The 23,156-nt window shown below is 33.1% G+C and overlaps 1 protein-coding gene across 2 annotated transcripts in view; it reads left to right on the top strand.

Moving 5' to 3' along the window:
• Positions 1-23,156, top strand: part of LOC130891444 (putative autophagy-related protein 11) — a 137,514-nt gene that overhangs the window by 56,714 nt on the left and 57,644 nt on the right. Inside the window, exons 3-4 of one of the 2 annotated variants that reach the window (XM_057796206.1) lie at positions 6,617-6,778; positions 17,561-17,748. In XM_057796206.1, the coding sequence (XP_057652189.1) occupies positions 6,627-6,778; positions 17,561-17,748 (340 nt within the window). In that variant the 5' untranslated portion in view covers positions 6,617-6,626. Of the gene's footprint in view, positions 1-6,616; positions 6,779-17,560; positions 17,749-23,156 lie in introns of those variants that run through there. The other variant, XM_057796207.1, reaches the window with a different exon arrangement.

Below are 23,156 nucleotides of genomic sequence, written 5' to 3'. Positions count from 1 at the left end.
AAGTTTTTGAATTGAGATTTTTTTTGATCCCATTTCTTGGATTTTTGTATTTGTGATATTTCTATTGATTATTTATACAGTTTTGGTCAGTACTTGTCATTTCGTACATCGAAGGGCTGTATTTTTTTAATGGTAGTGTTTTTTACTATATTTGTTTTTTGTTTGAGATATTTTTCGAAGTATTTCTGAAGTTTAAAGTATTTTTGGCCCCATTTTTTGTAGTTGTGTTAGTTGCAACACGTGTTCTACACAATATTTGTCCGAAAACCGCAGAAAAACACAGTTAGTGTTTAATTTTTAACTCTAACTTTAATTCTATAATTCTCTCAAATTGGTTCTGTCAGTTGCTAACGGTTCAAAAGTCAAATTTAAAAGTCATTCAGCAAAGCAGTTTAACTGCGAACAAAATGTTTATGCCATTGTGTGGAAATGTTGACATCGGTAATTATCGACTTGGGTGCAATATAAAAAGACAGCCGTCGGCCAATAAAATTGCAAAAATTTTTCATTTCACTAGTGTATGCCGTTCGTTCGTTGCGTTTTAAAAATATTTCCAATTTGAAATTTTCAATAGGAGGAAACTGTATGAAATATGTCATATGTTATAATGGTCGTCGAAAAAAAATTAGTCCTACAACTCATGAAAATATATGAATAAAAAAAACTACTAGTGACAGCGGAAGACAAAAGGTTTGTTCCAACCTGCTAATTTCGACCGTTTTTGGAAAGATTATTGGAAGCGAAAACGTGATTTCTGTTGCACACCGTACTGAAAATGTTTTTTATGATTTTTTATGCTGGGTTGGAACAAACCTGAAGAAGGGCAACAAATATTTATGAAAGACAACTGATAACAAAACACAGCACAAAACAAAAAAGAAAAAATAAACCAGTAATAATAACTTATTTCTTTAGAGTTATGAAGACAGTTGGGTACAATTTTTAATTTGGAAAGGGAATATTTTATATGGGGTTTAGTTTATTTGAGATGGTCCTGATATAACATTATTTTCTTCTGCAGGACCTGGTAGGAAAGTCTTTGAATGGATTGTTTCGCAAATGTATCTCCCGGGGCGGTTTTCATATTGTGTTTGGGCGGGTACAGCTATGGCTACATTATTTCCTATCGTTGCATCGTCGGCCAGTAGGCGGATGAATGAATTCACGAGGTTACAGGGAAACCGTCAAAAACCTTGTAATACCGACTAGCCTTTCTTTTGTATCCAATTGATTAAAATCGTCCCATACAAAAGTGGACACGTCTTGTAAACACGCAAATCCACGTAAACATTATATCATGACCAACAAAGTGGTTATACTTCTATTTCAGTTCCATTTTGGGCAAGAATTGTGTTTAAGCTGTCTTAATATTTATAGTAAAAGTCTATTTATTTGCTTTAGAAAATGAAGTTTGGAAACGGTATGAAAAGTTGCTTCAATTCAAAATATGGAACCGTATAGATAGATGTAGAATAGAGGTATAGTGATACAAGACATCATTATCAAATTTCACCTTAAAACTAATAAATGAAATTTAGAAACAAATGAGCACTTCGATTCCTTGAACGATTAGGTATGATTAGGAATGTTCATTAATTTAATCAAATAAATGTACTGTTCTTTTGGTAAGAGCATATGCGTTTTATTCCTACAACCACAATTTCCAACAGATGAATAGTCGAAATGTTTAAAAAACTTGTAAACAATAGCACTGTACGAACTGTAGTATTATAGGGAAAACACTGGAACTTCTGTTCACCAGCCTAGCAGGATTACATCAGCTGACTATTCAATTCTCTTTCAAATATTATCGTAAGTTAATCAGACATCGCAATGCCCTCTTGAATAATCGATAACTGCGTTATGAAATAGGCCAAGTCCAAGTTACAGGGAAAAGAAGACTAACCTATCTGTATACATTATTATTGTTTAATATAAATGGGTATAAAATTTCATTATTTCATTGAAAAAGATTTCTTTTTGTCGCAGATAATCGCACCAATGTCGAGATTACTACGTTGTTAAAATACCCCAACATGGCCTAGTAATAGTTCTGTGTGCGTCGCGATTAAGAACAAATGGACGAACGACCTCAAGCTTTCAGCTGTTTTACTTTCAGAGTTATTTTTGTTTGAAACGTGAGCTGGTCACGATGTACTTAGGACTTAACGGTCAACCTCGAACACAGAACCGGAATTATGTATCTAAATCAATCGAAATAAAATTTTCATTATGTTCCTACATTTTTAAATATACATATTTCAGAAAAGAAAATTTTGTATGTTTCCATATATTTGGTAATAATTCTTTAATTTTTTTATTTATATCGTAAAGATGTTCTAAAAATTTTCATACCTGGACTACTGAAATTATTTTCTTATCCATTAGTGTTTAACTGTATATAATAAAAATGATGTACACATATTTTATATTTCAAAAAATCTGTGCTAAATGAACTTTGAAACATTCATATAAACATTTTGTTTTGCCTTGTAAAGATATTATTGATAGATCTATTTTAATATCGACACTCACACGTAATCCAAATCCGTCTTTGCCAAAATACATCGATGCCATCCAGGAAGAACTTTAAGCCATCCCCATATCTCTTTTGCAGGGGTAGACCGTTTTCTCGGCTGCTCTTTCTCTTTTCTACTTCAATGGGTTTTGTAGAAGTGTCCGGCTATCCTCTTATTTCCATGAGGGTAACGCTACACACTTTGCTCCTTCTTAAAGATTGATTGCACTAACTGCCCTTTCGGTAGTCGAATTGAAAAGATCTCTAATGTGGACTTTCATTGTTCTTTTTCTCCTATTTGTTTTCACGGCTGGTCGTCATCTAGTCTGGTATAGTTTTCTCTGGTGTAGTCCTCATCTCTTCAAATCTTCTTTTTATTCGGTTTCCTTCATGATATCTTCTATCTTCTTTTGGTCCAATCTCTCGGTAGATCTGCTGATCTACCAAGGGGCTTTCACTGGAGAATATAAAAGTTATTTTGCTGGGCTTTCAGCTTCTTTAGGTGACTTATGACAGCGTAAGGGCGGCCTTGATGAAGTGGAGCTTGATCTTCAGCTCGGATCGTCTTCCGATGAATTCTGCTAATCGTTCTCTTACCTTCTTCGCCTTGTTCGATAGATAGTCAATGTGGTCTTTGAATGTCAGTGGTCCAAGATTTCTCCTCACTGATTGCAGGATTGCACTGAGGAGTCCTCAGTATTTGGCCTTGATTGCCCAGGTGATTTCTCCCAGAATACTCACGTTACTTATTATGAAGAACTCAGTCTGTACATAAATAGCATTACAACACGTTTTTTAAACTAATCACTTGTTTCAAGATACTCTGGCTGCCACTATGGACGATTATAATACCGGCTGCTGTCTACGCAGCTAACGATCTTTTTGGTTTAGTACTTTGTAAAATATAGCTGCCAAAAATACGTTTTATACAGATAAAGATATAAGGATCGTTGATGCGTCCTTGTGTGTAGAATTATAAATGAAGTAGTAAAAAAAGATCTATCAAATTTTATAAATCAAATTATTTATTGGTTAGGTTATGTCTTTTCACAAATTATTTTTCTAATTCCTCTCTGCTAATATATACAGTCGTAAATTGGAACTAAGTTTAATTCTGTATGGAATTTAAAACAATAATTTCAGTATTTAAGAATCCGCTGTACCTCATGCATAAATGTAAGTAATGAGGTATTAGTGTTCTTAGGTTAACTAACACAGTCCATTTCATAAGTATAAAGAAGAAGAAAAACTGCTTAAACATTTGGAAACGTTTGAGTTGTGGGGTTTATCGCCTTCTTATGAAGATCGAGTTACAAACGCCGAGGCTCTTGAGCGTATAAACAAAACTTTAGAAATAGTCAAAAGCAATGAATGCAAAAATCCAAGGCAAAATAATGGATAAAAGAAGCATGAATCTGTGCGTGGTTCAAAATCGTAGTTAAAAAATCTTCGTCAATGGTTCGGGAAATCAACAACTCAGTTTCCGTACCACAGTAAATAAAGCAATGATAGTCAATATGATAGCCAAGATGGAAGTCAATGATCGATTACGATCACGGTACACAAAGAAGTTAATAAATAAGGAAACCGCGACTGGAGAGCTAGATATGAATGATCTTCGTCAAAAGCAGCTCTAATGAAGGGGCACTATAACAGAATACCAACCCTTGGTATAAACTTTGGTTTCAATTTGATACAATTTATAAAATTATATTATTTAAAGTTAATTTAATCGTCATACGCTGACGTATGTAGGTTCGTGTTCTTGGTCTATTATATTTCATGCTTGTACATTGTTCATTGTTTGTACTTGTGATGAAACATTTTTGTTTTATATATACTATGCATATATATGAAGAAAAGAACTAGATTCACGGGTTAAACCGCGTTGGAATTTTGAAATTACTCGATGTTTCGGCTCTTATTTTGGAGCCATTATCACGAGAAGGGTCGGCATATGGTGGTTATTAGTTCATTGGTAAGAAGTGATCCGATTCCGTGGTCTCAATCTTCCTACTACATGCAATGAATCACCCCTTATTCTTGGTAGATACCAATGCCTCAATCAGCCTACTCCTGATTTCAACAAAGAAAAGAAGAGCTGAAACAAAAATATGAAATGATTAAAATAGAAAATGAAAATAATATGTTTACCATCAAGAATACTGTTGACACTAACACACTCGCTGCTGGTCTTCAGCTAACTGTGTTTTCAAGTTGTCGGCAATCTCTGGCTATCGTCACTTGTGTTCAGACAGTTTGGACGTTTCTCTATTTCGATAGCTTCTCGAATAATCCTGGACTCGAAGGATCGGAGTTTTGGTTATATTGAAATCGATTGTGTGTCCGGTATGGAGACGATGTTGGGCAAGGGTGGAGAAAATTTCGGAATTAGTGACAGACATCAAGTGTTCCTTTGTTCTGACGGAAATGCGTCGATTTGTCTGGCCAATATAGGAACGGGCAATCTGATCAGGGGATTTCATGCACTCCATGGTGATCATTGAATATTTTGTCTTTGACGGTTCTGATTAGGTGGGAGAGTTTCTGATATATAAATATCAGTATTGTTCATGTAATGCGCAACCCTATAAACTACGATCATCTTCACTTGGTAATGCAAGGCAAAATAATGGATAGGAGAAGCAACTGAAAATAAGTTGGCAACAAATTGACAGGAACTAGTAAGATCATATGCAATTCCTCAAAAAGAAACAATTTTTCATTCCAACATCAAATTTCAGAATCGCCACAAAGATAATTATGTGTGTTCCTGTGAAAATTCCCGATATTAGTTTCATGTTATAATCTTAAGTAAGTTTTAACGATTTAGAAAATTATTATTTCATGATCCAGTTTCTTTTGGTGTTTATTACAACAGCCTTGGCATTGGATGCAAGTCGTTCGAAAGCTTGGTATAGTATAAAAGAAGTTCACTAAATAAAAAAAAATTCTCCCATGTTTTTTGTATTGCAGAAAATTGTTTTTCTTGATTTTGTTTTAACATTATTGTCCTTAATCCGGTCCTAACTGAATTGTACGTGACGCTCAATGTATCTGGGTCTGGAATAAAAAATATGTATCTTACGGTTGTTTTAATACCATTTATAAGCCGCGTTGTATCTCCGTACGGTAGGATTTACAGTTTCTTTAATATAAAACCAAATCGATATTGATATTGTCATAGGAATATAATGATATGCCGCTAGATAAGCTTTTAAGAAGTACAAATAAAAATTAGAACGATTAGATCGTCTTTCAAATTAAAATTTTTGTTCTGAACCTAAAATTGAAATAATATATGTGAAAATATAATAGCTACCATTATTAGTTTTGAAGTACAAATAAACATTACCATTAATATTTTCACCAAAAGGTGGTGTTACTAATGTCTAAGAAAGTAATATTTATCAACAAAATGAAAGCGATGAAAACAATTATTTATATTAGTAACGTAGGCTCGATTTTAAATTTTATTGACTGTTGGATATCATTAATTGAATAAAGTATTACCCCGTATATAAAATTCGTCACTGAACGATTTATAACAAAAATGCGTGGTCGTTGCCTTATAATCAAATGGTCGCGGGCTCAAGTCCGACTGGAAAATGCGCAATTTTACATTTTTGTTAATATATAATTTTATTGTACAAATTCCATTTTTTTATTTATAATTTTTTGTAAAAAAAATCTGGTGTTTGAGCCATCCAAATGTTAAATATTATCGATAACTCAATGGCATTTGAACGGAGTATGGAACCGAATCAATTCTCTTGACAATAAGTAGATTATATAGTTTAGAAGAAGTACGGTTATTATAGTCCCCTTCCATTACAACCTTCATTTATGTCCTCTATCCGATATTAAAATATAGTGTCCAGTCTTCATCTTTTAGATTCCACAGTCTTTGACACTGGTCGCCCCATGTGCGATTACTTTAAGGATTCTTCTTAACTTGACGTACAGAACCTGCATAGGGCTCCATAGTCATAGTATCGCCACACATATCTTCTGCTTCCTGGTAGAAGTTCCTTGATAATATTTATATTCTCATTTGATTATTATGGTAAAATTGAAATAAATTTTTCTTTGTTACAGATATTTTATCATGAATGAAAGACGGGGTACTAAGGGTTTGGAGTTATGGTGTCGCAAAATGACCGAAGGATACCCTGGAGTTAAAATTGATAATATGACAACCTCTTGGAGAGATGGCCTTGCTTTTTGTGCCATAATACATCATTTCAGACCAGATCTCATGTAAGTATTTTTGTCTCTCACCTTAAAGTACGAGACAAATACCAGATTAAATCGAGATATGAAATGAAACTATTTGCTTTTCTATTTGAAAATCTATTTCAATTAAGTTTTCTTATGAAAAAATTGAAATATCCATCAGAAGAATTTGTTTCAAAGATATTGAGAAAAACAATAAAAAAAGTTTTGAGTTACGCTTCCAAACATTTTCCTTATGCTAATAATTTCGTGCATTTGAGAGGAAAACAAATTATTTTTAGTTTAGATAGGAGGATAGGGAGGGCCTAGTTGAGCATAGGGGCGTGTTGGGAAATCGAAATATCAAGAAAACTATTCACTGCACACGAATGTGTCAAATAGCGGAAATGATGGCCCGCGGGAGGGGTTCATCATTTGTTACCGACCGTCCTGATCCATAAACTGTCGGACTGGAAAAACATCGTCCAGAGCAACGTATAATGTCCAATACTGAACCTAATTCCACTCCTTCTACTCCAACCAGTCAAGCTGAACTCGAACCTGCTGCAAGAGACGAAGAAACAAAGCTTGCCGATCTAACGCATGCATTTTCCCCAGAAATTGTTCAACCATACCCAAATGCCAACCCTAGAAAAGCAAACCAAACTAAGGGAAGCTGCTGTTCTAACAGACACCTACGAAATAAAACGTATTTGAAAAGAAACAATATAAAACTGCTAAAAAAAGATAAAAAGCCAAGAAAATTGATAAAAAAGCAAAGAAGAAAGTTTCTAAAAAAGTACTCCAGTCTAGTAAGGAAAGCAACGTTGATGATTACGTCTGTCTGTTTTGTTTCGAAGCCTATTCTGAAAGTCTACCAGGAGAAACATGGTGAAGGTTGCAAGGAATGGGCCCATATAAAATGTGCGCCGGAAGCTGGTCTTACTTTTCTTACGATTAAGTTTATTGATAATAATATAAATATTCGAGTCTAAATGTTATCAGAAATCTATTTCCAAAGAGTTTTGATACGTTTTTAGTTAACTTCATTGTTAGGAATTACCTATAGAATTCGACCAAACTCAAAATGAATGTCCACTGCTCAACGTTTAATCAAACACTAGATTTGACGTTCACATCATCCAGTGGGACTCGAATGGTCGCACCGGAATGAAAAACAGTTACCGAAGTCAACAATTGATCACAGGAATGGTATAGTTCTTCAAATATCAATTGCCGATTATAAAAACCCTATGCCGACAATTTTATTTGATCTACCATAGGCGTAAACACCTCATTTTATAAATATTATGTTATTATAAATACTTTTAAAAATATGTATATCTTATGCGAGAAATTATTCGTTAAAAGGCAATCGATGTTCTCTCGGGGTGCACTCAGCATATGGTAATGGTGAAATGGAGCCTTACTTGTAAAATGTGATGGATTTGGCATCAGAAGTAAAAATAGGAACTGCAAAAAACAATGAAGTGCTGTATGCAATGAAAAAAGGGACAGTCAAAGGGGTATTTCAAGGGAAAGAGATAAAGATAGATGCACTAATAGTACAAGGTATGACACATAATTTAATTTCTGTGTCTAAATTATTGTTGAATGATTTCAAAGTAGTTTTCGATAATAAATCAGGTATAAAAGGTGCAACTTTGTGTAAAAATGGTCGTAAATTTAATTGTGAGTCTTGTAACAATTTATTTGTTTTGAATGTAGATTTAGGAAATAATAAATGGTTTTATAATAAGGAAAATGATGATAATGACGATGATGATGATATTTGGCACACGAGGTTAGGACATATTAACAAATATAGTTTAAAAAAATTAGATTACCTTAAAGTAAAGTAAAGCTACTATAAAACCTTTTTATAGATGTTGAAAGAAAACTATAAAAATATGGGAATTGACACATACGAACATAACAGGTCCTGTAAAATCTCTTACGCCAGAAGGTTACAAGTATTTTCAAGTTTTAATTGATGATTATTCTCATTTTTTATTTGTTAAGCTATTGAAAGATAAAAATGAAAGCTAGCAAAATGTTATAGATTTTATTAAACTCATTAAAACGAAACATGGGCTTAAAACTCAAAGAATATTAGATTGGACAATGGGAGACAATTTACCTCTAATTATTTTAAAAATTTTTGTAAATCTAAATCAGATGGAGTATACGATGCGACATACTCCGCAGCAGAATGGTATTTCAGAACGGATGAATCGGACACTTTTAGATAAGGTAAGGACAAAGTTTTCAGAAACCAACTTACCAAGAGAGTTATGGGGCGAAGTAATTCTATGTTCTGCATATGAGTTAAACAGATCGCCTACTGAGGCAAATTTTGGAGAAACTCCAGCCACACGATGGTACAGTCACAACGATTGCGAATTTTTGAGTCTCAGGCATGGGCAACTATTTTGCTGAGACAAAGTAAATTAAATAGACGAGCACAACCGTGTATAATGGTAAGGTACAGTGGAGCTGGATATAGATTATGGAATAATGAAAAATGTGAAATTTTCTGCTCAAGAGATGTGAAATTTAATGAAAAACAAACGAATTTCGAAGAAATATCGAAACAAAAACTATGCGAATGAACAAATAAGAATATGATTTGATAAAGAAACTGAATTAAGGGATAAAGAAGATAACATTGAAATTGAAATCGAAGAAGAGAGTGACTCAGAAGAAATAACTTTGGAAGAGTCCGAAAGTTAAATGATTTTGAAGAGTATTTACCAAGAACTGATACAACCTCTAGCGGGAGAACTGTGAATATGTCAAAACATTTTAATGAGTACGAGATTTACACAGCCTATTGTCTAATATCATCAGATAATGATCCAGTACAATATGAAGATGCACTGAAAGTGGAAGATTGGAGAGATGCTAAGGAAAAGGAGTTGAACTCGCACGAAAATTTGAAAACGTGGTCTGCAGCGAATCTACCTACAGGAAAAACAACAATTGAGACTAAATGGGTATACATTACAAAAGAAGATGGAACAAAGAAGGCAAGAGTGGTGACTAGAGGCTTTCAGATGAAGGATGAGCAGCCATTTGAACCTGTCTACTCACCTGTTGCTCGAATATCAACCATAAGATTGATTCTATCAATTGCATTGCAACAAGATTTTAAAATAAGACAGTTGGACATTCCAACGGCTTTTCTTAATGGTTATTTAAAAAATGAAATATATATCTATGCCCCACCTGATCTAAGAGTCAAAATCACCATTTTTAAAATTGAACAGATCTTTATATGGATTGAAAGAGTTTCTTAAAATATGGAATTATACATTTAATGACTTTGCAAGTAAAAGTTGCGAGTTGCGATTTTCATGTATCATTGTATGAAACATTTTAATCGAGGAGTATTAGTTGGTAAAATGTTAGCAGCCAACTTCATGTATGTCATATGTCAGTTGTCTAAGCTGTCGCTGAAAATGATATGTAATGTAATGGCTTAAACAGGGTTCCAGGCGTGCACTGAGCCATTTTTGTACACCATTTGTCTTTTTTTTTGGAAATTTCAAAGCAAAAGTCATTAATAAAAATAAAATCTTTGCAAATAAAACAAGAGAAAAAAATTTCAATGCCAAAGAATCTTTGTAAATAATAATGGTTTTCAGAATCGACTGAGTCATAATTTTATTGAATTATGAAGGGTTGTAAAGAGGGTGATACCACATACTCATCTTCTTCTTTGATAACATGTTCACCACAGTTTTTCCAAAGCTCTTGGCGGTCTTCTGTTAGAACTTTCTTTACGAGTTCCAGAACTTCTCTACCCACTTCTGGAGACTGATTACATTTTCGTAATTCTGATTTTACGTTTGCTCATCTATAGGGTTAAACATGCAATAGTAAAGAGGTAGTCTGAGAAGAATATGACCCTATTCTTTGCACAGCTTGGCAATATAATAAATTTTCTCTAACTTGAGACCTTTAAGAACAGTAAGTACGAGTAATTCTTTGTTTGTTGGGCCTTTTCTACGATCGCTGACAGGAATAGGAATATTTTTTTCAGACATAAATGCTAAAATTTGAGCTTTGTTACTACTACTATTTAGTATCATAAGGAGTTGACACGAATGGTAGGATGCGTTGTCCATAACGATTACTGACTGTGGTGGAATGTTAGGTAAAAGTTGTTCCTTAAACCATTTTTCAAATAATTCTCCTGTCATATCTTCATGATAACCAGCTGAACAGTTTTTAATTTTTTAAGCAGATATTAATGAAGCATTAGGTACGAAACCTACTTTGCTTCCAGCGTGTACTATTATAATATGTTTCCCTTTAGAACATGACCCATTAAAACATCAATTTTTACTATTGTCAACCCAACCGAAATTAACTACATAGTGAATGTCAAACCATGTTTCTTTTAGATAAATTATGTGTCTATTAAAACTTTGGTAGTCTTTTATCTGACGCAAATAATCTAGTCGCCATCGAACGATCCTTGACGATTCGGTATTGCCATCCGTTTATTCAGTTTTTTGTGTTTGAAACCATATACTGACAAAACACAATGTTTCTAAACTGATATAATTGTATTCTGTATAATCTACTATCTTTTGCTGTATTACTTCTAATATCGCAACCCTGTTTTCCTTATATAAAATATAAATTTTGTTACATATAAAATCTTGAGTAGCTTTGTCAACTGATTTCAGTTTTTCTTTACATGTTTTTCGCTTCTATGAATGATCCACAGCAACCCCTTTCGTGACTACTCTATAGACGGAAAATTTATTTACTCTAGTTAATTCAGCAATTCTTATTATAATTGCATTATCAGATTGCTGAATATTTTCCTTTTTTAAACATTCTTGTTTGTATATCTAAATCTTTATTATTAAATTCATTCCATTCATCTTTAATCTAACTACACGCCAATGCTTATCGCAGGCTGTCTGGCAGGAATATTTCGAAGAAACCGTGCACATACGACTTTTGACAGCTTCGGCTTATAGAAATCCATTTATGTTTACGATCTGATGTTTTCATTGTTAAATCATGATGAGTTCACGTGGACTGACGGTTTGTTAAATGTTTACCGATTTTAAACGGGGAGTAAACATTATTTTTCATTTCTTAATATGGTAGGAGTGCCGTGCGTATTCATGAAATATTGATTGATTCTCGCATAACTGTCTTCTGCAATTGATATTGAAGGAACTATACATCAACAAACAGAGTTCGTGAGGCATAACTAGTGATGACCAGTGTTATCGTACTTGTCACGTTAATAAACCTATTATGGACTTTACTAGTTGATAATAGATAAAGTTTTTAGTACGTATTGTATTAACCATCATAAAAGAACGTTGCAATATTACATTTGTTTTTTCATTAATTTAAGTTGAAGCCGACAAATATTTACAGTTAGTTATATATTTTTATAGCCTACGTGGTATGTATTGTACTTTAGTAGATAATAAATATCAGTAGAACATATTTATATAATGTACGTGACTATTGTTTTCTAATGTTTTCAATTAACATCAGTCACAAAGATATTTTTAGTCGATTGATTTATTTTTTATACATTATATATATATATATATATATATATATATATATATATATATATATATATATATATATATACAGTGTTAGGTATTTAGATAATTGATAAAAAATCAACAAAATGTACACGATTATTCAAAAGTTTTTCAGTAGCATACATTTAACTGACCAACAGTTAATTTTTTGCTTTTGATATAAGATTAATTTTGGTTATGCAAAAGTTGCTTTTTAATGAGTTGGGGCACCACCTTATTTGTAAACATACAACGACGTTTGTTATTGCGAAGCCAGAGACAATTCAAAAACTAACCGAGGAAGTTGTAGATAGTAAATGTTTAAAAGAAGCAAGTTTCTGTAAAAATGGAAATCATCCGTTAAGGCATACGTTGATGATTTTTTATTATTTTCAAAAAGGTCTTATCCAACAATGCATAGAATCGCTTCATGCAACTTTGGGTAATGGAGCACTATCAAAGAAGATTGTTCACAATTAGTTTGCAGAATTTCGTCATGGTCGTATGACCGTTAGTGATGAAGGTCAGTCAAAATCGGTTGCCATTCCGAGAAACATCGATGCTATGCTCAATATGATTAAAGATCGGTATGTGACTAACAGACAGATGGAGGTGTCTGTTAGGATATCGCAGGGAGAGAATTCCGTATAAAGCATCTCAAACAACTGAATATTTGGGGGAGAAAAACATCGGATTAATGTATTTCAGCCCGTATTTACCCGATTTATTGTCTAATGACTTTTTCTTGTCCCCCACTATCAAACAACAGCGATTTATATCACCTGAAGAAGCTGTTGAAGACTTTCAAAACCATGTTTCTACGATATCATCCAGAGTGGAGAAATGTTTCCAGAATTGGTTTGAGCGTATACGAAAATGTATAGATCTTAACGGCGAATATTTCGAAAAGCAAAAAAACACTTTGTTTCCATTTCACTATTTGTAAAAATCTCGCGACGCTTACAAATGAGTTCCAAGCTCTAAGCTCTTGCAAAGTGAACTTATTTATGGAATGGAATTAATATAGTCCAGCAACTTGAACTCGTCGATACTTAACTGAGGAAAGATTTGTCTTAAGTATTTGTAGTCTATTTTTATGGATTTGAGAGTAATAAAATGATCAAGTATTTTCACAGATGAAAAACTTTCGCTATTATCCTGTACAGCTTATGGTTATAAAAGACCAATTTCAGTTTTAGCTAAGTAAGTAGGTTTTATTACACACTTGTGCATAAAAATAGACTATAAATCGTTCGCCCTCTATATACATAGCCTTCACTTTTCATTAGTCAAAGTTAAGTGAGATGGAAGGACACTTTTTGGGTTTACAAGAGACACATACTTAACATTTTAGGATCCCGGTTGACCTTTCCGCCCAAATTTATTCAGATATCTGAAAGTAGGCGCATATTTTTATAGGTTTCTTCCATTGTTACTAAATGACTAACTGGAATAGATAGTTCTGAATTGCCTTCATGTAATAACTCTTTTAAACTATATTTCGATGCGTCTATGAACTCTTTAATGCTTGATATCGTGTTCCTGTATTAAACTATCGATATCAGTACAGGCACATAATTAATTTTCCATATTGTAAAATGTGCAAAACGCAGTATTTCTTATCCCGAAAGATGTAATTCTCCTTTTTTTGTTCCACTGGAAACTCTGACTGTTGTATTAATAACCTCAAGCCACGTACTAAATAATTGAACTCTTTTTACATTAAATGTGGATCGCCAGAGTTGGAACCAGACGTGAATGTGGTATCGGTACATTGTTCCTCGGAGCTTTTCCATTATATCATAAAACAATCCAAAGTTGGTGTCGGTACTGGTAAGGGTATGTATTGTGGGGGATGAGCAAATTACAAATTTAGATATTGGATTTTGAGCTTCTTTCAATAATCAAAATGGGTTCTTGCCATACCATTGGAACTGGAAAAGGAATACTTCTTCCCTTTCATCCACTGATTGAATGACACACTACAGTTGACACGGCACACATATCTTGATCTGTATCAACTGTAGCGTGTGATTCGATCAGTGGATGAAAGGGAAGAGAAGAATGGTATGGCGAGAACCCATTTTGGTGATTGCTATTTTTGTATGACAAAGAAGAAAAGCGTAATCTCGATAATCCAATTTGTAATTCGCCTGTCCCTCAATATACACTCTTATCAGTACCGACAGCGCCTTTAGATTGTTTGGGGATATAATGGAAATAATAATTATTCTTCATAAAGCCCCGAGGAACAGTGTACCGATACCACATTCACGCCTGGTTCCAATTCTGGCGAGCTACATTTGACCAAAAAAGAGTTCAATGATTTAGTACGTGACTAGAAACATTCAGAACGTCTTGGTTTCTAGTGAAAAGAAAAATTACAACTTTTTGGTTAAGAAATAGTTTAATACAGGAACCCGATAGCAAGCATTATAGAGTTTATAGACTATAGAGACAAAATAAAGTTTAAAAGCTGAGTTATTACATGAAGACAATTTAAAACTATCTATACTAGTTGCCTATTCAGTAACAATGAAAGAAACGTACGAAAATATGCGCTTATATCCAGATATAAGAAGTAACCGGTATCTCGAAATGTTAAGTATGTACCCAAAAAGTGTCTTTTGTCTCACTAAATGGATTGGACTAATGAAAAACTTTGTAAAGTCTTTGTACAATTGTATATAGAGAGAAATGCTTTATTGTCAAAAAATTGTTACAATTTGTAGACAAAAATTTGTAAAAACTGAAAAACAAACTTAAAAATAACTAAATAAAGATAAAATAAATAAAATAAAATTTCAATATAAAGGGGACCAACGATTTATAGGCGATTTCTATGTACAAGAAAGTAATCAACCTTTGTTTCAAAACAGTTCCATCGTGGGCGGCCCGCCTTGGATTTCCAACAATCATTTTCTCTATTCTCATTTATCATTTTGCCTGAGAATTTTGAAGATTTTAGCAAAGAGCAGGGCGAAAGTTTGCACCAAGATATCGAATAAATGGATATTAGACCCTGATGGGTAATTACTGCTGAGATATGCCCCCCCCAAACAAGGAAAAAATAAATTTAGTTACAAATAAATATTCTTGATTTGTTATATATGTTAGTTTCATATGTATCTGTAGTAATTTTATAGATACCTCAATATTAAACGTAACTGTTTCATAGGGATGTAGTTTTTTTAATTTAACAAAAAAACCTTACGTGTTATTACCTATTGTTGCATTAAGTGTAATCAACAGTCAAATTTTAATTTGGAGCCATCTATTATTATAAAATTTATCTAGGATCAAGAACCAAATCCAATTTTTTGTAACAAATACAACAGTGCTTACAGGTTACCTCAGTGGCTATCAAAAAATAAACACTTGTATACAGCTTGGATTTGTTTGTTTGTTTTTCCAAATCACCGTTTACGTAGCGGGATAGTAATGAAAGATTAGGAAAAGAATTTTCTTCTCCAATATGATTTCATCATAAACGAGTTGTCGAAACTGAAGCTTTTTAATAAAAAACCGACAGATTGAAATGCAAGGATCAAAACCAATGGCTTTGGTGCTCTATTTTCGCTTGTTCTCAAAGAGCACTCCGCATTACACATACTGATGCCAACCCCTTCTCCACTTTGTCAACACAACTGCTCTTTCGGTAGTCTATTATGCCGTTGAATAACGGATATTTATTTCCAAAAGTTGATTGTCCCGGTGCTTTTTTATATTTTTCTAAATATAAAGGTATTGTTTCTAAATGATTCTCACAAGTGTCATTGACTGTATTAGTAATACTAATGTTATTTATTTGTCTGTTTAACTTTTACCATTGTTTTAGTAATTATATTGTTTCCCAGTGTTATATAATTCCGCACTTCCTGAACGCAAGTTCAGACTTAATTTACTTACTGTATTTTATTTGTATTTTTCGAAATATGCACATATTATCACTCAACCCACTGCTACAGTTATGAATTCGCGAAAATACTTACTTCTAATGAGCAGAAATGATTTTTTTTTATCAATAATCTTATGGTCAAAGAACCGGTCTAATTATGAATCATCAAGAGTTTGTTAATTGGCTAATGTAGCCAAGGATCGTTAACAAGGCGATTAACTTAAATTATTAACGACCTTTTTATAATTGTAGTAATAAAATGATTCATTAAATATGAACTTATATTAATAATAAGCCATTTAGAAATTAACTGGAATAATCAATTTTCAAAAAAAATTATACTTGGAAACTTCAAGTGAGCATCTAAATAGTTATATCGCTTCCTTTTGAACAGAAAGAAAAAATAATCTTTTTTTTTATAACTACGATTCTCTTACTGTTTACTATTTTCAATTTATAACTTTTGGTTTGCAGGTGGAACAAAGTATGAACCGTCTCACTTACTTTTATTAACTACAACTTTTAGAAGAAATAAAAAATTTTTACTTAACAAAACTTGGACTCAAGTCAGACTGATTTCTGTAATTTTGATTTGGTTAATTTATATAAAAAATAACACGACATCCAATGTTCCACTGAATGTTTTGTTTATAATTCTTACACTTTGATGATTCTTCAGATTACCAAAATCAGTATTCGATATAAATTTGTTAGTCTAACACACTGTAATTAATGGTTCGTTGATCGTTCTTCGACTTATTGAATGAGCAAAGTCAAAAATTGATATAATTTGTTTAGTCCATCACTAAAGTTCCGTTGATGGTTTTTCGACTTGCTGAATTAGCAAAGTCAGCATTCAATATATTCCAAAAAAGGTAAATACTGACATCTTCGGGATGAGATCGGACATTTTTCAGACAACTCTCGTAATACAAGTAGATACAATAGTTTATTGTATTATTATACTTTTATGCATAAGTTTTTTTCGTATATCTTAGACATAAATGGAAATATGAAAACTCCTGATCAAGGCATTCAGTTCAAGTATTATGATTAGTCAAGAATTTCTACCTTTACCTTTAGCTAGTTCCTCGTTCCATATAAGTACAAACATTTTAATTTGAAATATAAAGTGTATGAGGAACTTGAAGGTTATATCTGTAATGAATGGAAATAGAAATGGATATTTTAAATACCGAGTCTCAATATCTTCTACCTTATCCTAGTGTCATCAATACATCCTTCTCAAGATATACATTTATCTTATATTAATCCTCAATAATACCATATGCTTTGGTAATATCAAATCATTGCTATAAATCAAAACTATCATTAGTAAGTTTAAAACTTTATTTGTTGCAGTGATTTCTCGAAGCTAAATAAAGACGACGTGTATCACAATAATGAATTGGCGTTCAGAGTAGCAGAAGAGTATTTGGGAATTCCGGCTCTTCTGGAACCAGAAGATATGGTTGAATATGCTGTTCCAGATAGACTATCTATATTAACTTATTTGTCACAGTTTTATCAAGCGTTTGCTGTAAGAGAGGGTAAGAATTTTAATATCAATTATATTATCTCCATTAAGAAATTGTTTGAATATGTGATTTATTTTTAAGGTTTCGCAATATATAAATTCATTTGTTTTTTGTTCAATTTCGAATTTAATTGAACTTGTAGTAGGAAAAGGACATAAATTATAAATATTAACGTAACTCTGTTTTTTAAGATAGAACCAAAGACACAATCCAGAATAAAACAATTATAAAAATACTTTTAATAGAAATTAGATGAATAGTAAATTGTTTGGAGACTCGATTTTGACTTTTCAGCCACTTTGCACCTATACCTAAAATATTTTTCGCAAGATTCTATTGTTTTGGTTCCGAGATATGTAGACTCCTCCCAAATGAGACTATTTTTCTGCGGATGTTGTGTCTCATTTCCCAAGAATTTCCACAATATAAGAAAGTGCATTTACCTACCAAAACCTATATAAAATTCGATAAGTTCAAAAATGAGTAAATTTAGCTGTTTATCAGACGGGAGTTGTGCAGGGCTCACTATTACAGAGAAATTCGAATTATATTAAATTTATTTGATTTTAATACAGGGTATATTTCGTTAACATTGCTGTATCATTGCTGGGGTTGAATTTTTAACATGATAGAACTGTTCAATTTTAATCTTAAATCTACTAAATGATACACAATGTATCAATACCTAATTACATTTTATTTATTACTTGATATCACTACTATCTTGCAAATCAATAATGAGTATTTTTAGGGGTTTTCTTGGGGTTGTGTACTACTATCTGAGTTACCAATAGCCTTAAGACGGCTATAATTATATCTCTGCATAAAGGAGGAGATAAAAATCAAGCATCGAATCATAGCCCAATTATCGCAGCCCTTCTGACGTTATCTAAAATCATAGAAAGATTGGTCAAAAAGAGGCTTTTATCATTTCTGTTTAAATATAAAATACTTGCTACCCATCAATTTGGGCTTTTAAGTAACAAATGCACTGCTATTCTCCCTTGTCTACTCTAGCCTAAACGGTTTCAGGAGAACACCTCTCGCATGGTTAAGTCTTACTTACCAAGCCAATAGAATGTGGAATGTTCCAAGATCCCAAACAACGACATCGCCTATCTAGATATCTAGACACTTGGTTCTCTTGTAGCAACTCTATCTCACGGCACTTCAAAGGACCATATCTATTGACCTAATCACCCTGGAATCATGGTGCGATTCTAAACTCATCTGTCTCAATGTTTCTAAAACTAAAGTTTTATCGTATAAAAATACATTGCTGCCTTTGTTATTGATTAACACAATTCCTTGAAATGGAAGTTACCTTATCTAAAAATCGAGTTCCTCCTGTTTGGTGCTGGGTTTAGTTTTCAAAAAACTGAACTCATCCACTTTCTCAACAGTTTTTTATGCTCTTATTGAGTCGCATCTCAGATATGCAGGACTTCTTTAGAAAATTAAAAAGTCCTGACTCTTCCTTCCTTATTCATCTTTGAATCCGTTTGCCTAATTCATAAGCACGCTTCTTCAGTTTCCAAAAGGTGGTCAGAATTAATTAAGTGCTAAATATTTTATAATGCAAAAAAATGCACAATCATTTACCAATTGAAACTGAATCGATATCATCTTTTCCCGTATTTCGCAATAATTTGAGGGCATATCTACTACGCAGGTCTACTCTGTAAACGACTTTTATTTTAATGTTAATATTTAATTCCGGGCATTCCGCATACTGTTTTAATTTTTGCTATGGACTTATATACTAATTATTACCTATTACTATTACCTATAATTTTGTTACTCATTGTGGTTTTCTTCGGTATATTGAAATTTTATTTGTATCTTTATTTAGTTATTTCTATGTTATTACAAGCATTTGTCCATAAATTGTAACATTTTTTTTTCAATAAAGCACTTCTCTCTCTCTCTCTCTCTCTCTCTCTCTCTCTCTCTCTCCACAATTTTTTCACTTTATTTCAACTTGATTATATAACAAAAATACAATAATATGGTGGAAGCCGAATTACTTCGTCACCTGATTCTTTTGCAATTCTGTAACAAACATATTCCATTGAATAATTATATTTTTTACAGTTTCTAACAATTGTTGAGCATTATAACTTTCGTGGAAATATATGTCACGGTCGCATAAAAATTTTTCTATTTCACTTTTACTATTACTGGTATCTGGTATCTTATTCTTTTGGTGACTACGGTAGCATGCATTATCCTTCACAATACCACTGTTGGGTGTTATATTCGGCAGTCCATTCTCAGGTATAGATTCAGTCTCAGTCTCACCGTTTATGCCAATGCAGACATAAACCCCATCCCAAACTGCCTAAATCATCTCTAAGCCCGCTATGTAATTCGTATCATCGAATCAAACAACTCCGCTGCCTTGAAACCCCCTAACTCACCAATATTTTAGGCCGCTTTGCTTAAAGCTCAAGAGGAAATTCCTCTATCTGCCTCTCCGGCTGCTAACAACCTCCCTGAAATCTACCTTGACTTCCTAGACAACTCTCCCATATCTATAAGATAAAACCCTTTCTCACTTAGTTGCAGGTTTACTGCGGATTCCTTGTAACCTGGTAAGCCGGTTCACCAACCAAATGACCGACGATAGGGAATAATCTAGCCGCAGCTGTAATCGCCCGCCCTTAAATTAAAAATGAACAAATATTTTTTCAAAAAATCAAAAGAAAACAAATAGAAAAACAAAAAAAATACAGAAACAAAAAAATAAATATCCGCATACCAAGAAGAGCTCTCTTTTCGTTTTCTTCTGGCCAATGATTGTTCGCTTTTGTTCCTCTCCAGCCAGGAAAGAAAGCACAACCCCAGCTCCGCAGAGGAGGAACTCCTATATCAGGTCCAACTTCAACAAACCCTCCTCCTATAAAAAATTTCCCTTATCCTACTTAAAAATTATCCAACGAATCTCTCTTTCTCTCTCTATTGCATCTCATATGTCAACTGGAGGTTAGTCACTTTCTTAAATCGTGACGTATTCTATATTAGTCCTTCAATGTCTTTGATAAAATAAGCAGGACATTCGCAGAGTAGATACTCTACTGTCATAGAGACTTGCTCGCAGAATCTGCAGTTGTCGTCCTCTGAGGAATTGGTGAAAAATGCAAAATAGAAATTTCGCTAGTTTATACGACGTTTTTTAGGAAATGAAAGAATGCGGGAGATTTCGTCTTGTAAACTGTGTTTTAAAGGAGGAAGCAGTTCAGTATCTACCTACACATGCTACTTTTGCAGGTATCGGCAATCTATTGAAGCGAAATAACTAAAAGTGACTAATAATTTCCTATATATATATTTTTGATTCCAATTAAACAGTTCCAAATATTTATTCATATGAAAACACAAATATAGAGAGTCTTACATACCTTTGTAGTTTAAATCTGCCTTATAACGTGTTTCAAGATTTAAGCACGATTTACATTTGTTAATTGACTTCTGGCTTTACTTTTCATTATATTCATGGAAGAGAACATTTGTTCACGCAATAGGTCGACCCGAAGATTTTCAGCACTTCATATGTTAACTTCTTCATCTCATTCATGGAAGTGTTAAGAGGATTTCATATCATCGTCAGAATACTTTTATTTATTTTGAATTACTCGAATCTCTCAGTGAAACCATTCGTTATTTTCAAACTTTATTGAAGAACATTCCCCTTTCTTTTTTTGACATCATTCCTGAAAAATCACGAAATAGTAGGTGAAAGAAGTCTTCCAGAAATACTTCCAGTCAGGATAAAAGTTTTCTTGTCTGTCCACATCCGCCTTACTCACCATATTTATCGATTTCTGCATATTCCCAAAAATTATACGTCTCTCTTTCCTTTTTCAATTTTCGCGGAAATCCAGACGCTGCTAAATTTGGAATAAGGAGGATATGGACCAACAAATAAACTTTTATCCTCAATACTTTGAAATGGATTGCATCTGCTATTTCGTGAATTTTAGGTATCGATTCGAAACATTTTCTTTCTTTTCATTGAAACAAAATGTCTCGAGATAGCAGATAAAAGCCGTTCTGGAAGAGTTCTTTCAGTAGGATTAATGTATTGCTAGTCCAGTGCAATATTTTAAATATTATTTAAAACACCTCGTACTCCTCTGTAATTTCAAATTTAACGAAACCATTTACATAGTCACGTGCGTATTACCGTCCGAAGTCGTGATCTACACACATACTCAGTGCGGTCATGATTTTAATTAAAATTTTGTCTTAAAGTGGCATTAATTTATTAGATATTATCCTTTCTTTCCTCTTTTTTTCCCCAACCCACTCACCATACTATGATTGTGTTTATTAATTGCCAGAAGGCTGTTCACGATTTAAATAAATCATTTGCTTAATTTATATAAATAGAATTGAGGTTTGGTAACATTTAAATTCCTCAGTAAGAGTAAATATCAGTCCCCTTAAGTAAATCGCACCAGCCCCTTCTGCCCCACATACTTTATAGATTGTTAGGAGCTTTTTTTCGGTATTTCAGTTTGGGTTTAATTTGTCATCCACTAATTTCTTCACAAATTTATTTCTGCCATTAAATCGTTGTCTTCAAATGAGTCTTTGTCCTAGAGAAGCGGTAAGTAAGTATTGAATTAGAATCATAGCATTGACTTTTTTTAAAAATTTTCAAGATCAATTTCAATGCAACTCGTGACATGAGGACCCAAGGTTAAGAAATGCTGTTTTAGGGTGTCCTTTCATCTCCACAAGCGTTGACCAAAAAAATTTTCCTTTTCAGACTCGCCATCACCATTTCATGAGATTTGGTAGAGTTTAGAAGCATCTATCTATCTTTTTGTTTATTTGTTGTAATCCATTATTACTTAATGCATTTCCAAGTCATTTAAATTTACTGTGTCGTTTAAAACTATAGTCTGCAATGACAGTGTTGCAAGTAGTTTACCATAGTCATAAGATGGTCAAGATATAGGAACTCTTAAAAAGCTTTCAAAATCCGTTTCGTTAAAATAGAGTAACTGCGATTTATTCTAATTCAAATGTATAAGACGTACGTAGTGCAGTCCATGAGTTCTTGGCCCCTTGTGATAAATAGAATACGTTCACAAAAATCTTTATGCACGTGTCAGTGACAAGTCTCTCTCAAGTTGTTGAATAATGTCTCAAATTGAGTTGTTTGACCAAAGGAGAATTCACACCAAAACAAATCAAAAAGATAATGGAGGCTGTGGTCCTGTGACTGTGACTCTTCTACACAACATTAAATTAGTGGAAGAAATTGTTCTAAATACCCGGCGCCTACAAACAAAAGAAATTGCACCACAGACCGGTATTTCCTGAACAAGTGTTCTGATGATCGTACATGAGCATTTAATTATGACAAAAATTGTTGCATGGTAGGTGCGTCGAATTCTCAGGGCACTGCA

This window comes from Diorhabda carinulata, chromosome 3 (assembly GCF_026250575.1).
Source record: "Diorhabda carinulata isolate Delta chromosome 3, icDioCari1.1, whole genome shotgun sequence".
NCBI lineage: Eukaryota > Metazoa > Arthropoda > Insecta > Coleoptera > Chrysomelidae > Diorhabda > Diorhabda carinulata.
Note: the sequence above shows the minus strand (reverse complement) of the source record. Positions and strands in the feature narration are given on the sequence as shown.